This window comes from Oppia nitens, unplaced genomic scaffold (genome assembly GCF_028296485.1).
Source record: "Oppia nitens isolate AA-2021 unplaced genomic scaffold, nextdenovo-longstitch-racon4-pilon3 scaffold5_pilon_pilon_pilon, whole genome shotgun sequence".
Lineage (NCBI taxonomy): Eukaryota > Metazoa > Arthropoda > Arachnida > Sarcoptiformes > Oppiidae > Oppia > Oppia nitens.
This window is the reverse complement of record NW_026533243.1, coordinates 3,873,019-3,895,911: the sequence shown is the minus strand read 5'-3', so window position 1 is coordinate 3,895,911 and position 22,893 is coordinate 3,873,019. Positions and strand designations below refer to the sequence as shown.

Below are 22,893 nucleotides of genomic sequence, written 5' to 3'. Positions count from 1 at the left end.
ATACTGGAGATCAGGCAATCACGACAACACCTTTTAGACAATATATACATACAGTATATATAAATAAAGAATATAATGTTATATACAGTGTTGTGTGTAATCAGAAAACGGATCACAATTACTATTATTGTGTATCTAATGTTATTTAGTGTTAGTTATATATCGGGAAACCGACGTTTTTTTGCTCCGAATACCAGACTATTGATAGGCTGTCCAATGCAAGCCTGAACCGCCCTAAAGGACTTACGGATTGGCTTAAAGTTTGGTGTCTCTCTCAGTGATACACACTCTCAATATACCACCGGTGGTGTTGTTATATTCACACGTTTTGTGGTAAATGCTATTCAATATACGCTTATATTTGAAATCTCAGTGTTTGTCTCACTAGTAGTGAATCACTTAAACATCATTTCATGTGTTGTTGAGATGTATGAACTCAAACACAAACGAGAATTTCTCTATTATTTAAAACGATAATAGATTTCTCTTTGCTTTCAATTATTTATCAATGAAATAGTTTATCGCATCATATCTTAGTTGATGTATACGTTTGGCTAATTTTTCTATCGTTTATTTATAAATTGTTTTATTTGTGTCAAATTATGTGCCTTATATTTAGGTAAAATATTGTGTCTTTTATTGAGCAAAGTTTATCATCAAAATAAAACCAGAAAAATGATTGCATTCAATGAATTTTATATTTTGTTAATTACATCTTTGATAACACTCACTAATAGTCAGTCAATGGCCAACTGGATGTAAGTTTACTTCAAATTATTTAATTTTATTAATTAAGTTATAGTATGATTTTTTTATGCTGAAATTATCTTAATTATTATAATATTTTTAAATCTTGAATTCAACAATTATTACTTTTATAATTCAAGTTTTATATAATAATATTTATTTAAAGTTATTATTTAAAATACTAAAAAATACAGTAAGAAATTAAATATGACATATTGTATCTCACAAATAAAAATAAATAATTTTATAATTTTACTAAAATGATATTAAATTACTTAAATAAGTTAAAAAAATTATTTAACATTTAATSTTCTTTGAAAGTATTATTGTTAAAAACATATTATATTAATTAATATTATTCTGATATTTTATACTATCACTTGACGTGTGTCACTCATCAGTAATTATATACTAAATATAATATCTAAAAATCGCTTAATAAGTGGTTTATTTAATGCATATTTATAAATTGAATATTATATTACATAATACACCACTACTTATCTAACATATATTTTTGGTCAATATTTAATAATAATTTTATTGTAATCATTAATAACAATAACTTTGTTAACTTATTTCTCACATTCTCTTCTATAGTCTATTGGGATTTACATATATGACAATCTCATAGCACCGGGAATTTTAATGCTTTACGGATACAATAAATACCCAAATTTAATATTGACTTATAATTATAAATTTAAAGAAAATATTTTTATAAAATCAATACAACAAACTTTTACTAAAAGAAAAAATATGTAAATATCTAATATAAACATACAGTTTCTCTATATACTAAAAATACTAAACTCACTAAACATACTAGTTACTTTTGACGCTTACCTCTAACCTCTAAAAATAATTACACCTCTCTCTCTCTCTCTCTCTCTCTCTCTCTCTCTCTCTATTTTTGTGGCTAAATCCGTGACCAAATCAATGGCAATGTATTGCCCAATGAGACACACGACCCCAGATATCATCAATTATAGAAATGCCTCGAAATAGTGGTGAATAACTTCCGAAAATTCATTATTATTGTATAAAAATATAAATTAAACGAAAAACTAAAAATTGTTTGCCTTATAATTACGTTTTTGTTGCCAATCTAGTAGTGTAACAATAACTTTTGATTACGTTTATAACAATAATAATAAAATCAATTCTCTGAAACATTATACATAAAAATGTGCCAAAAATAATAAACAAAAGAAAGGACTATAAATAATTTCAGTGTTTTTATGATTGATATTAATTGGTAGTCAAATGTGTTTTTGTTGTCTCAGTTAAAAAAATTTAGCAAAATTTAATGGCGTTTATTGCTGGCTATTATTTTTTATTTTACTTATATATATTTTTGCACTTTTCTTGAGTCCAATAGAATAAGTTATTAGCCTTCAGGCGCTTTTAAGCACCCGTAGCTATAGTTGTATGTCTATCCATCCATATGTATATATAGCCTGTATTTTAAATTTAATGTAATGTTTAGTTTTTCTTAACAGTAAAGAAAACTTCTAAATGAGAAAATGCTTTAAATGTTTATAAGTTTTGTCTATAGAATTGACTTAAAGAGAGTGAGTGAGTGAGTGAGTGAGTGAGTGAGTGAGTGAGTGAGTGAGTGAGTGAGTGAGTGAGTGAGTGAGTGAGTGAGTGAGTGAGTGAGTGAGTGAGTGAGTGAGTGAGTGAGTGAGTGAGTGAGTGAGTGAGAGAGAGAGAAAGAGAGAGAAAGAGAGAGAAARAGAGAGAGAGAGAGAAGAGAGAGGTCTTAAATAGTATAATCCATTAGAGTCTCATTGACTCTTATATATTTATTTTTTACATTTTAACATACAATATAACAATAATGTTACAGAATATTTTAAATATACAACACTATGAAAAGTTAATTTGTTTATAATTTTTATATTATTCATTAGTTTTTKATATTAAAATGAAAACACCAAACATAGAAATTTGGAAATATTTTTAATAATAAAATTCAGTTACAAATTATGAATTTATTTTTTAACTTCATTTTCTGCAAAAATTTCTTGTGTCACGACTTCAGTCAATGTTAGCCCAAAAGATAGAAATTRTAAACTTTGGAAAAAATTATTAGTTTTACTATTGAAAGTCTCACTTATTTTAGAGACTCTGAATATAATATATAATATCAGTTTCGGTATGTTTTTCATCAATGAATTCATAGTTGAAATGCTTATACAGTACTTATTTATATCAGTTGTTCATTAAATTTCCTATTTTTGAGTCAAACGCCTCTAACTTACAGATATTACAAACAAATTTTTTTTTTGTATGAATAGTGAAAATGAAAAGTTTTTCTACAATTTTTGTGCCGAAAATTTTCATAATAATGTGTGATAACTGTTATTAGAGTTAGTGCCGAAAAAACTCATTTTAACAATAAATAGTTATATTATATTTAGTATTATGTTATCAATATATTTATTAATATATCATATTTTCAAGATTTTTTATAATAAATAGTTTTTAAGAATAATATTCTAAATAATAAATAAAACACTTTAAAAATTATGTATTTAATAAATAGGCACTTAGGAATGGTAGGGGTAAACCTTCCCCGGACTCCCACACAAAGAAATAACATTTTTGGAGCAAATTATGTTAACAATTATATATCTGAAGATCCAATGAGACAGCATATGATGCGCACAGATATTGAAAGACATATGGGACAGGCCATGGCATCTAATGTAGGATCAATAGGACAGGTCATGGCCTCTAATGTAGGATCAATAGGACAGGCCATGGCTTCTAATGTAGGACCATTAGGACAGGCCATGGCCTCTAATGTAGGATCAATACCAACTAATGGCATATCAAACGGCATCTCAAACAGTGTGTCCAACTCTTATTCATCGTATACTTCATCGCTGGATTCACTGTCCCATTCAAACACAGTTGAACAACACGAGAGTAGTAGTTGCGCTAAAATGCCTGGACTGGTGTCCAAACAATTGCAAGTATGTGAGGGACATCCTAATGCTATGTATGCAGTAAGTGAGGGCGCCAAGAGGGCCATCCAAGAGTGCCAAAAACAATTCAAAAATGAGCGGTGGAACTGTACCACTGAAGGAGATAAGTCTGTATTTGGACACACTTTACAAAGAGGTTTGTCTCAAACTATTGTAACAATTATTCAAAATGAAAGCATTTGTGAACATTTTAAATCAGATTTGCCGTCAATTGTGTGCCATTTGGTCAACACTTGAACGACAGTCCCGATAACACTAAGATCWTAGTGGTGTCGCTAATACATACACTTTATAAAATAATTACTTTAAAAGTTTATAAATAATTTGATACTACAATGAAAATCAATGTAAAATGCAATAAACATTTTAATAGCTTAATTTTAACATTTACTACAAGATACTTTTATGTTATAAATGTTTATAGAATAATAAAAGTATAATTTAAAAACATTAAATAATAATTTAAGATATATAAATGACACTTAAATATTAAAATTTTTTAGATTTTATAATATTAAATATATTATACAAAACATTTACACTAAAGTAGTATAGATTAACGTTTCCCTATATTAACATTAATGTATAGATATAGAGAGTGAAAGCTGTTTAATAATTTATACGTGAATTGTATAGCAATTTAAATATAAAATGCGATTAAAAGAGCAAAATAAATGAGAACTAGGAGTTTGGGTCGTTATGTTGTTCACGATATTACATTAGTTTGAAAACAACTCAGACTATAATTTTGAATGAATTTCTAATTGAATATTAATTTATTAATTGACATAAAGTTATTTTAAATTGAATCATATAGTGATTCATTATTTACGAATTTTATATTAATGATACCTTAGTGTCTGATGTTATGATCATAAATGCTTAAAATTATAAATATTAAATAATATGTTGGAAAGTATGATTAAAATATAAATGGTATGTCCGGACAGGAAGCAGGGAAACGGCATTTGTTTACGCCATCACCAGTGCGGGTGTCGTTCACGCCATATCACAAGCGTGTTCGGCCGGTAACCTAACCGAGTGCTCGTGTGATCTTTCACCGCAAGGCCATAACAACCCGGAGGGCTGGAAATGGGGCGGTTGTTCCGATAATATACGGTATGGCATGCAATTTGCCAAAACCTTTGTCGACGCACCCGAAAGGGCCGCCAGAAAGAAAAACCGAGACATCCGAGCGATGATGAACTTACACAACAATCTGGCCGGTCGTCTGGTATGTGGACAACTGTTTCTACCATTTATTCAATAATCACAATAACTGTTACTTTACCTTTCAATTAGCCGTCAATCTAAGCTATGTCTATACTCTGTAATCTATAATTTATTTATTTATAAGTGCTCTTCAATTATTGATTTATTTGAAAACTTAACACAAGAGGCCATATATTAGTCAAATATTAAGGCAAGAAATTGATTTATACAATCATTTTTCAGAGAAAGAGACTCTCATTTCATAGACCAGTAATAGTGAGAGAGATTCATAACATTTTGATAAAAGTATGAGATATGGAGTGTTAGAAGTCAGAGATGTCTTCTCAAAGACATTTAGATAACAGTGCCCTGAGTTGGCTCTCATAGACGTGAGTCAACTACAAGAGTATATCGTATGSGATGTATATATGTCTGACTTGAAATTAATCAATTGATCAGTTTATTCAATAATAGTCTTATAATATGAGTCAACAAAAAGATGGTTTGTATGGTATTTATGGGGAGTACACGTCAATCACGCTTAAGCTAATTGTGATCAAAATGAGATACAATATTTCATTCAAATATAATAAACATTTGAATACGAGATTTGAAACGCGATTTCAAACAAATCAATGCAATCCTCTTTTGATGCAAAGTCCCAATTGTCGACATTTGTTATTAGCAGAAATAGTTTAAGAAATAAATGTTTTATAATTACAAAAATCAAAAGAGATGTGTGTGTGTGTGTTGTTCGGAAGCTGTCATATTTGTGCAAATTTCAAGTAATTTTCAGATGAATTGCTACTTTCATATCAAACATAGACGTGATATGAATATATGTGTCATCCATTTCCAAATATTTCTCAATACTTGAATTTATTTCTTATATTATTTCTATGTTTTCTGAAGGGCTGGGAATCAGCATATTTGAAGTGAAAGTTATTTTTGATCTCAAAATATAATTAGAAAGAAATACTTTATTTTATCAATTTATTTCTTTGCTATAACTTATATAATATGTTTTATATTATCCAATGGAGTCTCGATTCAAGATTTATGACTTCAAARTGCTTAATATATAATAATTTTTGCTTAAAGCTATCGTACGAATTATTATTATTATTATTAGAAATGGCATTTGATTTGAAGTCACTGTCAAATAAAAAAATATATAAAATCTGCTCTCCTATAATTCACTCATTGATTACTTCATTATTTATAAAAATATAAGATTTTAAAATAAAAATTATATGAAAAAATAAAATATAAAATAAAAAAGTATCCATTAATTTAAAGCGCGATTACAGTATTTGATAAATAATTAACTTTATTATTAGAAATCTTTCAGAATATGAGTGAAAATAATTATAAAAACTATCATTTCAATAGATTAGATAAATAAATTTAAGTTTTAATTAAATGATTAAGATTTCCCCTCAAGTTTTCATTTAATTTTATACAACTTATCAATAAATTTTTAGTGCATATATTTGCATTTAATTATATATAATATATTTATTGTTTGTCATAAATGAGTCAATTATCTAAAATAAAATAAATATAAATTAAAAAATTTGCTAAACTTTTAAAAACATTTTATTGATGATAATTTTGAAGTTAACACATCTCGTATAATAAAATTTTATTAAAACTGCATATCTTTTATATACGTAAACTTAAATTCAATATTTATTATTAATGCTTTTGATTGTGTTTTGCATTTAGTTCTGTTGTATACAACTATCAATCAAAATTATATACAGTATATACTGTTGTAATATAGAATATAATGTACAGTATATTTATTATATTGTTTTATATTGTGTTATCTAAATTATTTATCATACAATCATTTTTATCTGATTTTAAATGTTGTTTATGAAATACTGATATCAATCTACTCTCTAATATAAATAGTAAAATATATACTATAGTATAATATAGAATTATATATAAAGGAGAGTGCATTAAAATTGAAATTACTTTAAATAGTTATATATAATATCATAAACAACTGAAAGTTTTAATTTTAATGATTTTGATTGTGTTAATGAACGCATCAAATGAATGCAATTATAGACTAACTTTAAACACTATAACATTGTATATTTGTCTCACTGTATCGTGTATTAACGTATAGCTGTTTTGTTAATAAAAAATAGTATTATAAAGACAGGAAATGTTGTTTTTATGGCCACAAAATTGTTATTAACATAAATGAATCATTAGTGAGCCATCAAATTCAAAAGGCGTCACTTTATATACCTCATTGAGACACCTGTATTAAGGCACTGGTAGTAACACTAGTACTGGCTTTATGTTGTTTGTCCCGAAAAATATAACGTTTTATCATTACTTCACTTATTGTTATATTAATTCTTATTACTATCTCTCTCTCTCTCTCTCTCTCTCTCTCTCTAATACACACAAACACACACTTACTTTTGACTAAATCAGTCAATTTTACAGCATATATGATAATATAGTAAATGAAAAACAGATGGAAATTTATATAATTACTGACCATTGGTTTGACAAAAGTGTTTTGAAATTCATATTTTTTGTCGGTTTAATGACAGTCTCTTCCCTTTTTCCCTATTATACTGTATTATATATTAGTGTAACACTGACTTTCAAAACAAATAATAAAACAGTATTATTAACATTATATTATACTTAAGATAAATTATGAGATTGTTTTAAGTTTACCACAGTTAACATCTTATCGCAAAACTATATTTATTTATATTATTTTGTTAATCATTAAGTACTGAATAAACTCGAATTGTTTGAAAACAAATGCTTTGTAAACATGATTGTCATAATTGAAAATTTCAAAATCAAAAGTTAAATTTATTTACAAACTTGTTAACTAAAAAGCTATATTTTATTAAAATTTATATATTAAAATATAATGTATCATATATTTAGCTTTTTAAAAAGTTTGTTTTTACATTAGCTAATATTTTACGGAGTGTTAGTTTACGATATATTGGTTTAAATTATGATTAGTTTAGTATTGTTTGTTGTCATTACAGACAAAATCATTTTAAGTTTATTTTGTATTATGGATTAGCAAAGCAGAGTCCAGACGATTGTATCAAACAATTGATTAAACGCTTAAATCTAATGATCAGACATGAGATACAATTTTCTGATGAGAAATGAATTCTTAGAGTGAATGAGCAAAACAAATGTTTTTATACTATAATCTTAAATATCTGAAAACTTTGACTTCAACTACAAAACTAAATGTTTTAGTGATGTATATTTTTGTTGTAAAATGTATTTATAAATTGTTTATACCATTTAAAGCATTAGAAATACACAAAAAAAGAAAATGATGTGATTATTTCAACAGAAAATTACACATTTAGACGAATTTAGACATTAAAACACATTTAAACTAATCAGTGTTTGCCAGTTGTGATTAGTTGCATGAGTATTACATAAAAGATTATATATATATATATATTACATAATTTTTATTATTTACAATTTATTTCTTTAGATATTATATAAATAATTATCATTTTGATTATATATTGTCGATAAACCTATTCATACTTAAAACATTAATTTAAMATGAGTTAATGAATATATAAAACTATTTTAAATTTGGTTTAAGTAATATGTCATTTATCACTAAACGGCAAACATTTATATAATATTACATTTCGGAAGAAAAGAAAAGTTAATTGCATTGCATTTGTATATCGAATAACAAACTTTTAGTTCATTTTTGCTTTTAAAACAAATGTTGCAAACATTTTATGTCAATCCATGTCAACAATTATTTTAAGAGATATTTATATTTTAACAATAATACTGTTATTTTTAATAATAATAAGTGTCATAAAATGCATGAAAAATTTATTTATTATAGTTAAGAAATTAAAATAAAAGTTATAAATAAAAAATCAATTTTAGCTTTCAGCGTGAATGACAATTAGTTGTTTTTGAAATACATTAATTATATTCATATATAAATATTAAGTTAATTAATGTATAAATACCTCTAGAGTTTGATGATATATAATACAATACCGTATTGTCAATACATTTGTTTGTTTAAAGAGATATTAAAAGTTAATGTTTTCACTCTTAGGGTGTTCTCGTTGAGACTGATGTGTGAATATTTGAAATTTGTTTTAAATGCATATAATTAAACGCATTTACTTGTTATTAGCAAAAATTTGGTCACACCATTTTTGACATTGAAAGTCAAGTTTAGAAATGAAATATAAATTTTCATAACTTTGTAGCTATTATTTCCATTACAGGGCAAACATTGATTTGACTTATTCAAGTAATGGTAATGTTTTTATACAATATTAGTTCAAAATGATCGTAAATCAAGATATATACAATAATTTGTTTATATATAATAATTTATTGCTTATTTATTGTCAAATAAGTTATGTTTTATAATCTCTTAAATATTTAATAAAAAGTATACAGTGTTTTATAGTGATATATATTTTATTGTTTAAATCTTACAAACTTTAAACAAACCCTATTGAATAATATAATAGAAATATATATATAATATATACTGTAATATAAAAAGTTATGAATACAAAATGAAATACCGTATGTTTCACTTAATTCAGTCTAATATAATGGATGCAAATAAATAGAAAAGTTAATAAATAATTATATTTTATATGAGGCTATTGACTATAATATTTATACGAAATATGAGTATAGCATATCTTACGAGCAAATTATAGTCATTCACTTTAAAACTGATTGCCCATTGAATTACATTATTATAGCAATTGATTTCTTATAAAGAAATGGGAATTCAGAATAAAGTTTTTTTGGCTTTGATTTATGCGCATAACTATAGGACACTTACAATACTAATACTAACTTTACTAAAATGATGACCAAAAACATAACAAATAAAAGTATTTGAATTATTTATGATTGCAATTGCTTTCATACAAAATAACATTTTGTTTTTTTTGTTGTACACTGCCTTTTATTTTATTATTTTTTTATTATTGGTAAAAATCTTTAGTAATTTATTTGTCTTTTTTTCTTCACTAATATTTGAGTCGCGAGAGAGTCATAGACAGTGAATGTGTGAAATAGAGAGAGAGAGAGAGAGAGAGAGAGAGAGAGAGAGAGAGAGAGAGAGAGAGAGAGAGAGWGAGWGAGAKAGAGAGAGAGYGAGTGAGAGAGAGAGAGAGCACAGCTATTCTTTTAAGTCTCTCTTTGTTTTATCGCTTAAATCTGAAAAAAAGTATTTTAATCGCTCACAAAATTTTCAGTATTTATTATGTGTTTAAAAATTGCTTGATTTTCAAGTTTAGACTTAGAGAGAGTACATTCATAAGTTTGTTAGTCATAAAAACTTAAACTATACTATTATAATAGTTAATATAGTATAATAACATAACAACTTAAACTATAATATATAAGTAATGAATTAATATTTTGTTTTAATATTCAAATGCAACAGAAATATATCAAACATTTTATAGATATTTTATGCCAAATTAAATGTAATGTCCAATGATTTATTAAATATATTAATATTTCATTAATAGTCAATTCAAAATCAAATGGAGTTGAAATGCCGGTGCCATGGAGTGAGTGGTTCTTGTGAATTGAAGACATGTTGGCGGACATTACCACCATTTAGTCAAGTGGGACACGTGTTGAAGCAAAAGTATGAAAGTTCAGTGCAAATATCACCGAAAGCACGCAAACGGCTCCGACCTAAAGGCAAAGTGAAACGCAAGGTTCCCGTTAGTAAAGAAGATTTGGTTCACATCCATAAGTCGCCCAACTTTTGCATTCAAGACTATAAAAAAGGTATTTTAGGCACAACTGGTCGACAATGCAATAAGACATCGACCGGACCCGAGAGCTGTAATCTTCTATGTTGTGGTCGTGGATATAATACCCAAATATTTAGACAAGTGGAAAGGTGTCAGTGCCGGTTCCACTGGTGCTGTTTTGTCACCTGCTCTGGTATCTATCAATTTATGACTTGCACTCTAACTTTTCAATCATTTCATCTCTAAATGCATTTTTTTCTCTTAATTAACAGTTTGCGAGCAAATGGTTGAAGTCTATACTTGTAAGTGATTTGAAACATAAACCACTGTAAATGACAACCAAATATAAACTAATATTCAATTATAACAAAACCAATCAATAACTGGTCTGATATTTGCGTGTTTCATGTGATGAGACATATTTCTGGAAATGTATAAAAACTAAACTTATTTTTTATAAGTTAATCGTTTAATTGCTGTGATAAAACATTTTTACAATATTAGTATTATTAAATAATATGACACTATTAATATTATAAATAACAAATATATGACTCTATATATGTATGCTATAATATATTATATATATATTATTTCAACTAAAATCAAAGATTTTTTGTTGATTCAATGAATGAATTAACTATAATAAATAATTTATAAATAAATTTTAATGTCAATATGCTTTAAATATCAATATGATAGCAATTTGTAATATCAACTACAGGCAACTATTAATTTATAAAAATTATATTTATAATAATTATTTCAACATTGCATTAAATATGTATTTAATTTATTTTAAATTGTTTTTAGTCAATAACAGCTAAATCTAGTTACAAATTTACACTTTAATTATTTTCCATAAATTGTTGTATAAAACAAAATATTTTAAAATTAATTTTGTATAGTATTTATCAAAATTGAATAAATTAATAAAAATAAATATTTTATAACTTATTTATATTTTTAAATAAAAATATAATTTGATGTTAAATGCTGACAAACTATTAATATAAAGTTGAATCAAATGTATTAAATCGATATTAAGGTAATTTAATTTCATTTAATTGATTTCATCTTAATAAATATAAATGGTTTTTATATAATCTTTGTTTTAATATAATTCAAATATAACATCCAAGATCAAATAATTAAAATATAATTATAAATAAATTTATATAGTGTATAGTTAATAAATAATACTACAAAATTCTATATAATTTTCTTTATTAAATCATAAGTTTTGAAAGCAAATACTTTTAATAATAATAAAATGTTGATTAAAAATTAAAAATAAGTATCAGGAAAAAAATAATTGAATTAATATTTTAAATTAAAATAATAATATTGATGTTTTATTATATTATATGATTGTAATTTAATATTGATTATGTTAAAATACATAATTTATTATAGACCATATTTAGTGATGTACATCGAAACTGATGTTTTATTGCTAATTAAATATATATTTTTWAAATTTTACTCACAAGTAAATCACAAGTAAGATATTGAATTTAGTATTTAGAAAAATATGATGAATTGAGTGCATATAATAAATCTTATATTTATTAGACACTTCTGCTTAATTAATATCATTCAATACTCTAAATGAATTAAATTTTAATAGAAAGGTTATTATTATTATTATTATTATTAATTTAAATATTTGTAATAAAATTAGTTATAACTTATAAATAAATCTAAATTATGATTAAAATGAGAAGAAAACTTAATTATAAAGATAAAAAGTATGTAAAGTATAAATTAAAATACAGTAATTTGTTTTAAATTTTAAATTTATTAGTTTACTATTCATTCAAAACAGTGAATTCAAGCGCAACAGTAATAAGTAAAAGTATTTAATAAAATTACAATTAATATAAAACATTGCGATTCATTGATAACCAATGTTGCACTAAAAACTAACCTACAATAATGAAATAAATTTTAATAATATAATCTCACCTGTAGTTTAAATATATTATAATAAATCAGTCATATAATTAACTCTATTATTTAAACTTATTTATTATAAATTTAAATTATTTAATAAATTATATAATATTACACACAAACATAACCACAATCACTGCAATATKCCGTAACACTTGCACTCAAACCTCACTAATTGTAAAGACGGCTCAGAGTCTATCAGAAATATATCAAATATATCGTTAGTTATTGCAATTAATTTAGTTTAATTAATAAATTTAACAATTTTAAGTTAAAGTAAAATTAAAGTTATAAATCTAATTAAATTGAGTGTCAAGTATATAAAATTAATTTGATTTAACTTTTCATTTAAAATCATTTTATTAACGCTTGTCAATTATAATTGCATTGTGTATTATTATACAGTAAATTGTTATAAAACTGTTAATTTGTTATTAAAAGTTTATAATTAGCACTACTTGTTAGGATTTAAATTTAGAAATAGCTAATTTGTATATTCAATTGAAGCTGATTTTTAAATTGATTTTCTAAAGTATCAATTGAAATAAAAATTCATATATTTTATAACAAACTTGTTATTATTTTTATAGYTAACAACAAAGTAAGATTATATCTTAATAGAAATTTGAATTGACTCAAATCAAATGATCTCAAGTATCATATATTTTTATTATAATAGATTGTTTAAAAATTTAAGCATTTAATAAAAAGAATATAAAAATAATGGATAAAAAATAATGATTTGTAAAAACAATACTAATTTAGTCTCAATATAAAAAAAATATTCTAAAGATTTTAAATATTTTTATAATTAAGTTACTTATTTTACAGAAATATCTATATTATAAAACATTAAACATTTGTATACTTTTAACACATATAACTTACTGTAGTGGTATTAGACAGATATATGATTGATTGATTGACTTGTCATTGAATATTCAATTTTTCAAATTAATAGTTTTTAATACCCACTTAAAACAAGGAACAAAAAATAAAGTAATATTTATTATCATATTTTTTAAAGTATTTAAAAATATTTTTCTATTTGTTTGATAAGATGTGGTTATTTTTATTTAAATATCCTTTTAAAACATATTTCAAAATAATTTTTTATTCATGTTTTAACCTTTTTTATAATTAATATATTAAACTTTTAGTTAGCGTTTTAATTCAATTAAATTTRGTGAATCAATTTACTAACAATGAAGTTATTAATTTTTATGATTTTTATGTTAACATATAATTTTTCATATCAACAAACTATTGATATAATTGAAAGAGAGAGTGATTACACAACTAGTGATGTGACAATTGACATAAATGTCAATAAATCCGATGTTTTGTCGGACTATGACTCGGGATATACAATAGCTGAAGATTTGTGTGAAATTGACGAAATAATCGACAAATTGCTTCCGGATGACTATCAACAGTCAAAACAAACAAATATAAGCTCAAGAGTTGATCACATAAATCAAACGTTTGCACAATTTGATCGCATTATGAAACTTGTGTCAAACTACTCAACAAATTTAAGTCCAATATTTCAGAAACTAATGGCTCGGTTCTCGACTATTATATATGAGATTTCATTAGAGCCCTTATGTATGGCATCATTGGTTACAATTGCCGAAGCAATAAACAATAGGCATTTATGGGCACTCAAATGTATGACAAATCATTAGTATTATTATTTACTTATAAATTGTATTCAAAAACTTTCAATTTCCAATTAAACTTAAAATTTATTTTAGCATTTGCTTGATTTATTGATTTATTGGGAGTTATTGACAAAAATAATTTATAACATTACATTTAATATTAAACTGTAGTTATTGACTCTATGGGAGGCATACCATCCGGAATATTGGAAGGCGTGTTGTCGAGTATTGGTGAATATAATGAGTGTTTAGATATTAAAAGCCCCGCAAACAGCCAAATAGCAATCACTGGTCAGTACTGTTTGGCAAAGCCTATAATACCTCATCCAAAAAGACATACATATAAAAGTGGTGAACCATTCAATAATTTATTTTCACTACCCGATCAATTTGTCGATGAAGTCATAGATGCACTTTATTTGGTTAACGGATCACTTATTAATATAGGAATATGTATTCCCTCTACTTGTAAGCCATCAGATGTGGAAAATGCAATAAATCAAAGTATAAACATTCATAACTATAACTATAATAAAATTTAATTACAATATTTAATATATATATATATATATTTATATTATTTACTATAGTATTCTTCCCATTAATTCAAATGCCTATTCAAATAGGACCAATATGTAGTATCAAGGATGCACCCTTAATATTAGATAACTATCAGTTAATGGCACTGTAAGTAACAGTTTATAAAATTCAAATACTGGTAAATGTTTTAATATTGAAAAAATATCAATAGATCTATTTTTCTGACATTGCTATTAATAACAATATTGGCCGCTATTTATGAGTACTATATAAGTTCATCTTTATTGCCGACAAATAATGTCGATAATAACACTTTAAAGATATCAAAAATATCTCAATTGATTATATCGTTTTCAATCATTTCCAATACAAAAGCAATGTTCAAGAAATCTACCAAAAAGTTTGTTAACATTGATTTCATCAGATTTGTTATGTTATTGCAAACCATTCTTATGCATCAATACTATGTGTATATGTTTTGGAGTGCAATACCATTAACCAAAAGATTGATGACTGGTATGACCAGTAAAGTGGGAACGGATTATAAATATGCTTTCCTTCGTAATGTACACAATACTGATTTTTTCTTTGCTCTCTCGTATGTATTTATTAAATAATTAATAAAAAATATAATCCATTATTTAATATTATTATTTTATAATTTTAGTGGACTTTTAACGGCCTATAGTATGATTGGTGCTCTTGAGAGAAGCAAAGGAAAGTTTAATTATATAAAATATATTATTAATATATATTTGCGATTTTATCCATCAATATTTGGCGTAATACTAATGTATTATATATTACCACTGTTGGGAAGCGGACCCTTTTGGCACAGGGCTGACACTCAATATGTCGAGTCGTGTCGAAATCATTTGTTGTCTAATCTATTATCTTTCAATTATTATATACTGGATTTGGATGAATTTGTTCAGTCATCGATGGTTTGTTGCATTATATTTTAAAATTAAAAAAAACTTTTAAAACATAATCCATATATTGTTTTGTAGTGCAATATCGCCAGCTGGTGGGCCAACACTTGTTTTCATTTACTACTATTGGCTCCGATATTCATTATACCATTTTATAAATCACGAAAAATAATTTATTTCAATTTATTTCTTATTATTTTGGGAAGTTTATTGAGTTTAGGACATATATTAGTAAAGGGAATTCCTGTAATGAACCAACTGTCCAAAATGAATTCAATATTAGAGGAATCATTTTATTCAATATTCTATACCTGGCCTTTCATTCATCATATATCGCCATTTGCTGTGGGAATTATCACCGGATATTTGATCCGAAAGATGCCAAACATATATCTCGGCGGAAAAGTTGGAGAAACTATTTTATGGATTGTTTTTCCCGGTCTTACAGTTTGGGGCTTTCATTGGACGCAACAATTAATGAAAAGCGATGTCGATATTGAAAACTTTGTTATTAATGAAGTTTCCACTGAATTAGAAGTTTATCTTAACCTAACTTTTGGCAAATTATTTTATTGCTTAGGATTTCTATGGATATTCTATATGTGTAGTACTGGAAGAGCCGGTAAAAAATCAAATTATTTTAATTATAATATAAACTAATTTTTTATTAATTGTTTAGTATATTTGAATAAATTGCTATCCTGGTCATCACTAACTCCAATATATCGTTTATCATTGGGAATATATTTAACAAACTTTTTACCACCAATTTATGCACTGTTTTCATCAAAACAGATGATTGAATTAAATGACACTTTAATGGTAAGTATTATATATATATATATATATACAAAATAAATGAAATATATAATTAAGTACAATATTTTGGTTACAGTGGACTAATTTTGCATTCAACACTCTAATAACCATAATATTAGCTTATATTTTGTACATATTGTTTGAAAGTCCTGTACTTAATATATTAAAGATTTTACAAAGTAATGATCATAACTTATCAATTAATAAAAATGATAGCAATAATAATCATAATACTAAAAATATGACAAGTCTTTAAGGTTCTTAAAAATTTTATTAATAAAAACAAACTAAACATTATTAGTCATATGACTGTCATTTATTATGTCTAAATTATTTATATCTAAAATATATATCGTATATAATTAATATTATAATATTTTTAGTTTAATCGCTATTTCTAATAATGTATATAATAAATAAACCAAATATACTGATGACAACATTAGCTAAACTTTTATGAATAAGATTAAAATTATTGGTATAATATTGTGAACAATGAGATGAATCCATGAATATATCAAACAAGTGGTGAACTATTTTAACGGCTTCTATGGTCTGGTTTTTAGTACACAAACTTTTGGTGGCATTCAATTGGTTTTGTCGACACATTTCAAATGTCTTATACAATGTGCTACAAATATAAATATAATATAATAATATAAATTTTAATATAAAGTATCTTGAATTTTACAAAATAATAAATTTATATAAAAATATTTGATTGTTATCWTAACTGAAATACAATCAAACAAATGAAGACATACTTGCATTCATTTTTATTGATATCCGTAGCCATCAAATGATCAATTGATGAGATATTGGTATTACTTTGAAAGCAATTCATAAAATATGATGCATTCCAACAATTAATGTTATATAGTATTGCTTATACAGTAAGTTAACAATTTGTAAAATTTATATTACAGTTAATATTTAATAAAATTCAATTTTATTATTAATAAAAATAATTTACCTCTCAGTAAAACTTTATCATCGATTCCAATATAATCGCAGAGTTCATAATAAGTCCAAAGGAAAGCCATATTCCACTTATCAAACCTATCTCTGCCGTCATCAACACCACAGTCACCATCAATCACATCACTCGTACAGTTCAAGGTATCATCAATTGAACTGATATATTGATATTCATTATAATTATTAATAAATATATTAATATATTATCGATTAAATTACTTGCAAAGAGCTTCCAAATAATTATTCGATAATTTTATATTTAAACTATTATTTCTGTCAATAATTTGTTTGAAATTTATGTTTAAACCACTGAAACACGTATTAGCGATCTGTGGATCACATTCATCATCTCCTATAACTTATAAATAAAAGTTACTTTAGTTTAATATTTTTAAAAATACATTATATTTAATATTAATACCAAAATGAATTAATAGCAAAAATTTAAATTTTAAAATCATTATTTCTAGTAATTTACAAAATAAACATGGTCTATTAATATATTATATATAAAATATTAATTCATACAAATTCATACAATTATAGAGTTCGATATTTACTGTACTGTACTATAATAATAAACATTGAAATGAAATCAATTAGTTATTATAGTATTGTAACAAATTAGAGGATGTGTTAAAGGAAATGCAATTACAATTTGTTTGTAATCAATGAATATAACATTATTATTACTAATCTTTTTTGGTAATCCATATATTAATAGCTATTGTATCCTAAGTTTATAACTAGAGACACAACTTTATACTAAAATCCACTTTTATTTTGGAGTCTGTGATATTATGGAAAAACATTTTTTAGACAAATCTCAATATAAGTTATAAAACTAAATGAAACACACTTTTTGTTCCTATAAATTTAGGCACAAAATTATTTACAAACAATAAAAAATTAATGCAGTTTATTATACTATGAAAGAGATCGTATAACTTAATTAAAACTTTATTAGTTTTTTATTGTCTGTAAAAATATTTGTGTAAATAATTTTATGCTTATATTAAATCCTAGTTTTAAGTGTTAGTTCTAAAAATTTTTATTTTTAATCCTAAAGTTCTAGAAATAATGTATTTTTTTAAAATTTATATTAAATTAAATAAAAATATCACCATTATTATATTAAATTTTAAATACATAGCAAAAATTTAATTTACAAATACTTATAAATAATTTGTTATTTACATATTAAGCATTACATCACTTTTGACATTTATAATCATTTAAATCTTATACCCCTAAGATATTTAATTTTTAAAATTTTTGCCAACTAAACCCCATATCACCGAAAACTTTGCTTAACATTGATATAAATATAGATATAATTTATTTATTTGTAATACTACATAAACATAATACTATAAATAACATTTTTAAAATCCAAATTTTAAAAATTAAAAAAATTAAAGTAGCTTCAGACCTTTTGAATTATTTGTAATATTTTTTTGTAACTAAAATTATTGTATATTAATCTTAGTTGAATATAATCTTAATTAATGTATAATTTAAGTGAAAACCCTAGAAAATCTTTTAGTCTTATTTTTGGTACTTTTAAATACTAGAAAGTTGTGTCCTTAGTTATAACTTATGTTATTGTAACGATTGGTTATCACATAAATGGTATTATTTTAACTGTTTTATTATTTAAAACACTTTATATAAAATATGAAAAAACTTATTTTTTCGAAAAAATTGTTAAAATTTTATTTTCAAATCGTATTAAATTTAGATATTAGCACTTATTTTAATACATAAATTGCATTATTTTAATATTTTCAAAATGAGCATGCTAATATGTGCTAATATATTCTAATATATGCTTTTATACAGTGAATTTTTTATCTAAGTATCAAGATAAAATTAATAATGTGTCGAAAACTACTTAACCAATTTTAGTGTTGTTTAATTTAATTTATACATTAGACGATTGATGAATAATAAAAATTATTTTAAACTTTATATGTATACAAAAATAACCGCTTTATAAATATAAAATCTATAGTTTTAAGAATATTTTTAATAATTTTAATTTTTGTATATTTTAACCATTATCTTTTATACCAATTGTATAAAACTAAATTCAATAGTTATAAATAAATTACTTAGATCTAATTTGAAATATTATTAAGAAAAATATTTTTTTTTTAAAAACTAGATGCTTAAAATTTTAATTTTACAAATTATATAAATTATAAAATATTATTTTTAATTCACAAATCGGGATTGAATTTATAAAATAAAAGAAACCGCATTAAAAATATGTCAAATAGTTTTATTTTGATACTTAGATATAAAATTTACTGTAAATTATATGTTATAAATTATAAGACATAAACATAGACATAAAAAAACATAATGTTGTCCATACAATTGACTTTAGATATTAATATCAATAGATTATAAGTTATAATTTATAACTTAAATCTGATATGGATATCAAAGTCATATAGATGGCGTACACAAACATGATTTGTTACATTATTGGTGTGAAATTGTATTATTGAAACCCAATATTCGTTTTACTGTACATTATTGTAATTAGTCATAAGTCACATATGTGTCGGCCATCGCATGTGTGAAATGTGCGCAAAACAATAATATATTAATAAAGTGTGTGTTGTGTTGAATGGCAGCCATAAGTAGTGATTGTGTTGTTTGAAGCCATTGATTGAAACAACTGTTTCGTTATTATTACTAAAACATGACTTTCAATAAAACGCATTTCATTTCAAACCAACAATTTTTAAGACAATTTAAACAATATTTGATACCATTATCACTGTCTATATCTTGATTATAGTGTATATAATAGTTATATTTTAATAATCAATTGAATAGATTTAGTAAATTTAGTGAATATTTTGTGGAAAAAATGCCCAAAAACTCAAACTCTCGACGCAATAAAAAAGGTTTGTTTTGTCATAACATTTGAATTTCAATGCATTTCAACACTCAATGTATTACATAATCAATACGTTTAGACAAACAATAGTTTGTTTTGATTTGAAATTAACACTATTTATGGATTAATTGATTGAAATGACATTATAATTGACAACTATTTGTAATTTAATTATTATATTAATATTAATTTAAATAATTTGTTGATCCATATGTTTGAGACAATTGTTGTGATTATAGTGTAATACAAGTATTGAATATCTTTGTCTTTAGGGTCTAATGTCGTGACCAATCGGCGCGAAGACCTGCGATCAGTTCTCAGCGATGATAACGATTCAGCCATTGCTGACAACATGTCTGTCATTTCGTTGACTTCTTCGGCCAAATGGGACAATGGAAGCGATGACTTTAACAATCCAACTGATGATATAAATGATGACACAAACAACATGTCTTATATCGATGACTTTGAGTCCAAATTGATTGAAGCGATCGATCAGACGAGTGGTAAGAGTGCCAAAACAAGACAATTGTCTTTGGATTCCATCAGAAAAGCATTAACCACCAGATTTTGCTACGATTTCCTAATTGATAGGTTAGCTATTGATTGATATCTAATTATATAATATATTTGTATGAAACTGATTGACTAATCAATAATTATTAGGAAAGTAACGATTGGAGACGTATTGGAACATTCAGTCAAACGAAAGGGTGAAGAACTTGGATCAGCTGCTCTTCTTTCGAGTGTTGTATTGATAACATTGGGTTCAAGTACTGAAAGTGATGCTATGTTTGTTGAAATTGAGTCACATTTGATTGCAGCCATGACTGACGCTTCTGTATCACCAGTTATCCGATCCAAGTGTGCCATCGCTTTGGGGTTTGTCTTATTATTTATCACTATTTAATTGATGACTAATTGTTATATTTATTGAATAGTTTGGGACATTTCATAACAAATAACGGATTAGATTCAGTGGATTCAGTAATGGATTTGTTTCAATCTATATTTGGCGCCTCATTCTTCAAAGGTAACGGTGCGGTCCCAACGCATACAAACGAGATTTCATCACTTCATGCCAGTGCTCTTTACTCGTGGACTCTACTCTTGACTTTATACACACCTTCAGCTGCTATACATATGGCTGAAAGACTAGCAAAAAGAATATCAGAATTGTTAGACTCACCTGATGTTGATCTTAGGATTGCTGCCGGAGAATGCATTGCAGTGTTGAATGAAATATCACGAGAATGTGATGAAGACTTTGAATTCGATGAAATGGATTTATTATGTGATAAATTGCGTGCTTTGGCCACTGATAGTCAAAAATTTCGAGCGAAAAAGGATCGGAGACAACAAAGATCTAGTTTTAGAGATATCTTGAAGGCTGTTGAAGAAAGAGAGTCTCCAAATATGATGATAAAGTTTGGCAGAGAAAGACTAGTCATTGATTCGTGGTGTCGGAAGAGACAATACGATGCCTTATGTTATGTCCTCAAATCGGGAATGAATTTACATTTAGGTATTTTATATTTATTTGTTTCTAAAATCATAACTAAAACTTTATTGATTTATAGCTGAAAATGATTTATTGAGAGACATCTTTGAATTGGGTGCACCGCTATCAGCACTAGACATCAATTCTAAGTTAACAAAATTTGAAAGAGTAAGACATAATTATGTCATTAATTAGCCATCAATTTAATGTAACTTTTGCTATATTGCAGAACATGTCAAACATTGCTAGTTGTAAGGCTCGGACTAAAACTCGAGGTAAGCTTCGGGACAAACGCGCCGATGTTATGGCCTGACTGGAACTCATGTTAGAAAACTGCTTTAATTAAATTGGTTTAAAATGTATATATTATTTAATTAATATTAGCTATAATTTATTGAATAATATTATAATGAATGGATTGCATTTTACATAATTAATTACGATTTGTTTTTATTATAATTGATAATATATTTTTCAAAATAAATCATATTTCTGTTATGATAACAAATAGTTGAATAAAGACATATAATATGGATAATTATTATGTATTTGAGTTAATAAATTATACCTGTTTTGTAATAATTACAATTATTGCAATTTTATATATACTGGTAATTGAAATGATTTGATTTCCAATGAAAAATTAATGAGTAATAAACATATGGATAGTTTGTGCAAATATCATATGAATTAATTAATGAAACGAAACATGAGTTTGTTTTTAAAAAAAATGATTTATATTTTTATCAATGATTGGGAACAAGTGTTTTACTTTCAAAATATGCATTTAAAACAAGTTAATGTAAAATAAAATTTTATTGATTACCAACAATGATAAT

The 22,893-nt window shown here is 24.8% G+C and overlaps 3 protein-coding genes across 3 annotated transcripts; all 3 read left to right on the top strand.

Moving 5' to 3' along the window:
* Positions 1-704: 704 nt before the first annotated feature.
* On the top strand, positions 705-11,225 carry LOC128961886 (protein Wnt-16-like). The gene is made up of 5 exons (XM_054308194.1): positions 705-758; positions 3,299-3,879; positions 4,694-4,977; positions 10,517-10,943; positions 11,023-11,225. Exons 1-5 carry the CDS (start codon positions 745-747, stop codon positions 11,058-11,060), a joined length of 1,344 nt encoding a protein of 447 aa, XP_054164169.1. The 5' UTR covers positions 705-744; the 3' UTR covers positions 11,061-11,225.
* Positions 11,226-13,911: 2,686 nt separating this feature from the next.
* Positions 13,912-15,875, top strand: LOC128961509 (uncharacterized). Its single transcript, XM_054307755.1, has 6 exons — positions 13,912-13,916; positions 13,989-14,377; positions 14,542-14,874; positions 14,961-15,057; positions 15,122-15,508; positions 15,578-15,875. Exons 1-6 carry the CDS (start codon positions 13,912-13,914, stop codon positions 15,873-15,875), a joined length of 1,509 nt encoding a protein of 502 aa, XP_054163730.1.
* Positions 15,876-20,245: 4,370 nt separating this feature from the next.
* Positions 20,246-22,472, top strand: LOC128961893 (interferon-related developmental regulator 2-like). Its single transcript, XM_054308199.1, has 6 exons — positions 20,246-20,560; positions 20,826-21,147; positions 21,220-21,435; positions 21,495-22,078; positions 22,134-22,222; positions 22,284-22,472. Exons 1-6 carry the CDS (start codon positions 20,524-20,526, stop codon positions 22,365-22,367), a joined length of 1,332 nt encoding a protein of 443 aa, XP_054164174.1. The 5' UTR covers positions 20,246-20,523; the 3' UTR covers positions 22,368-22,472.
* The last annotated feature ends 421 nt before the right edge of the window (positions 22,473-22,893 follow it).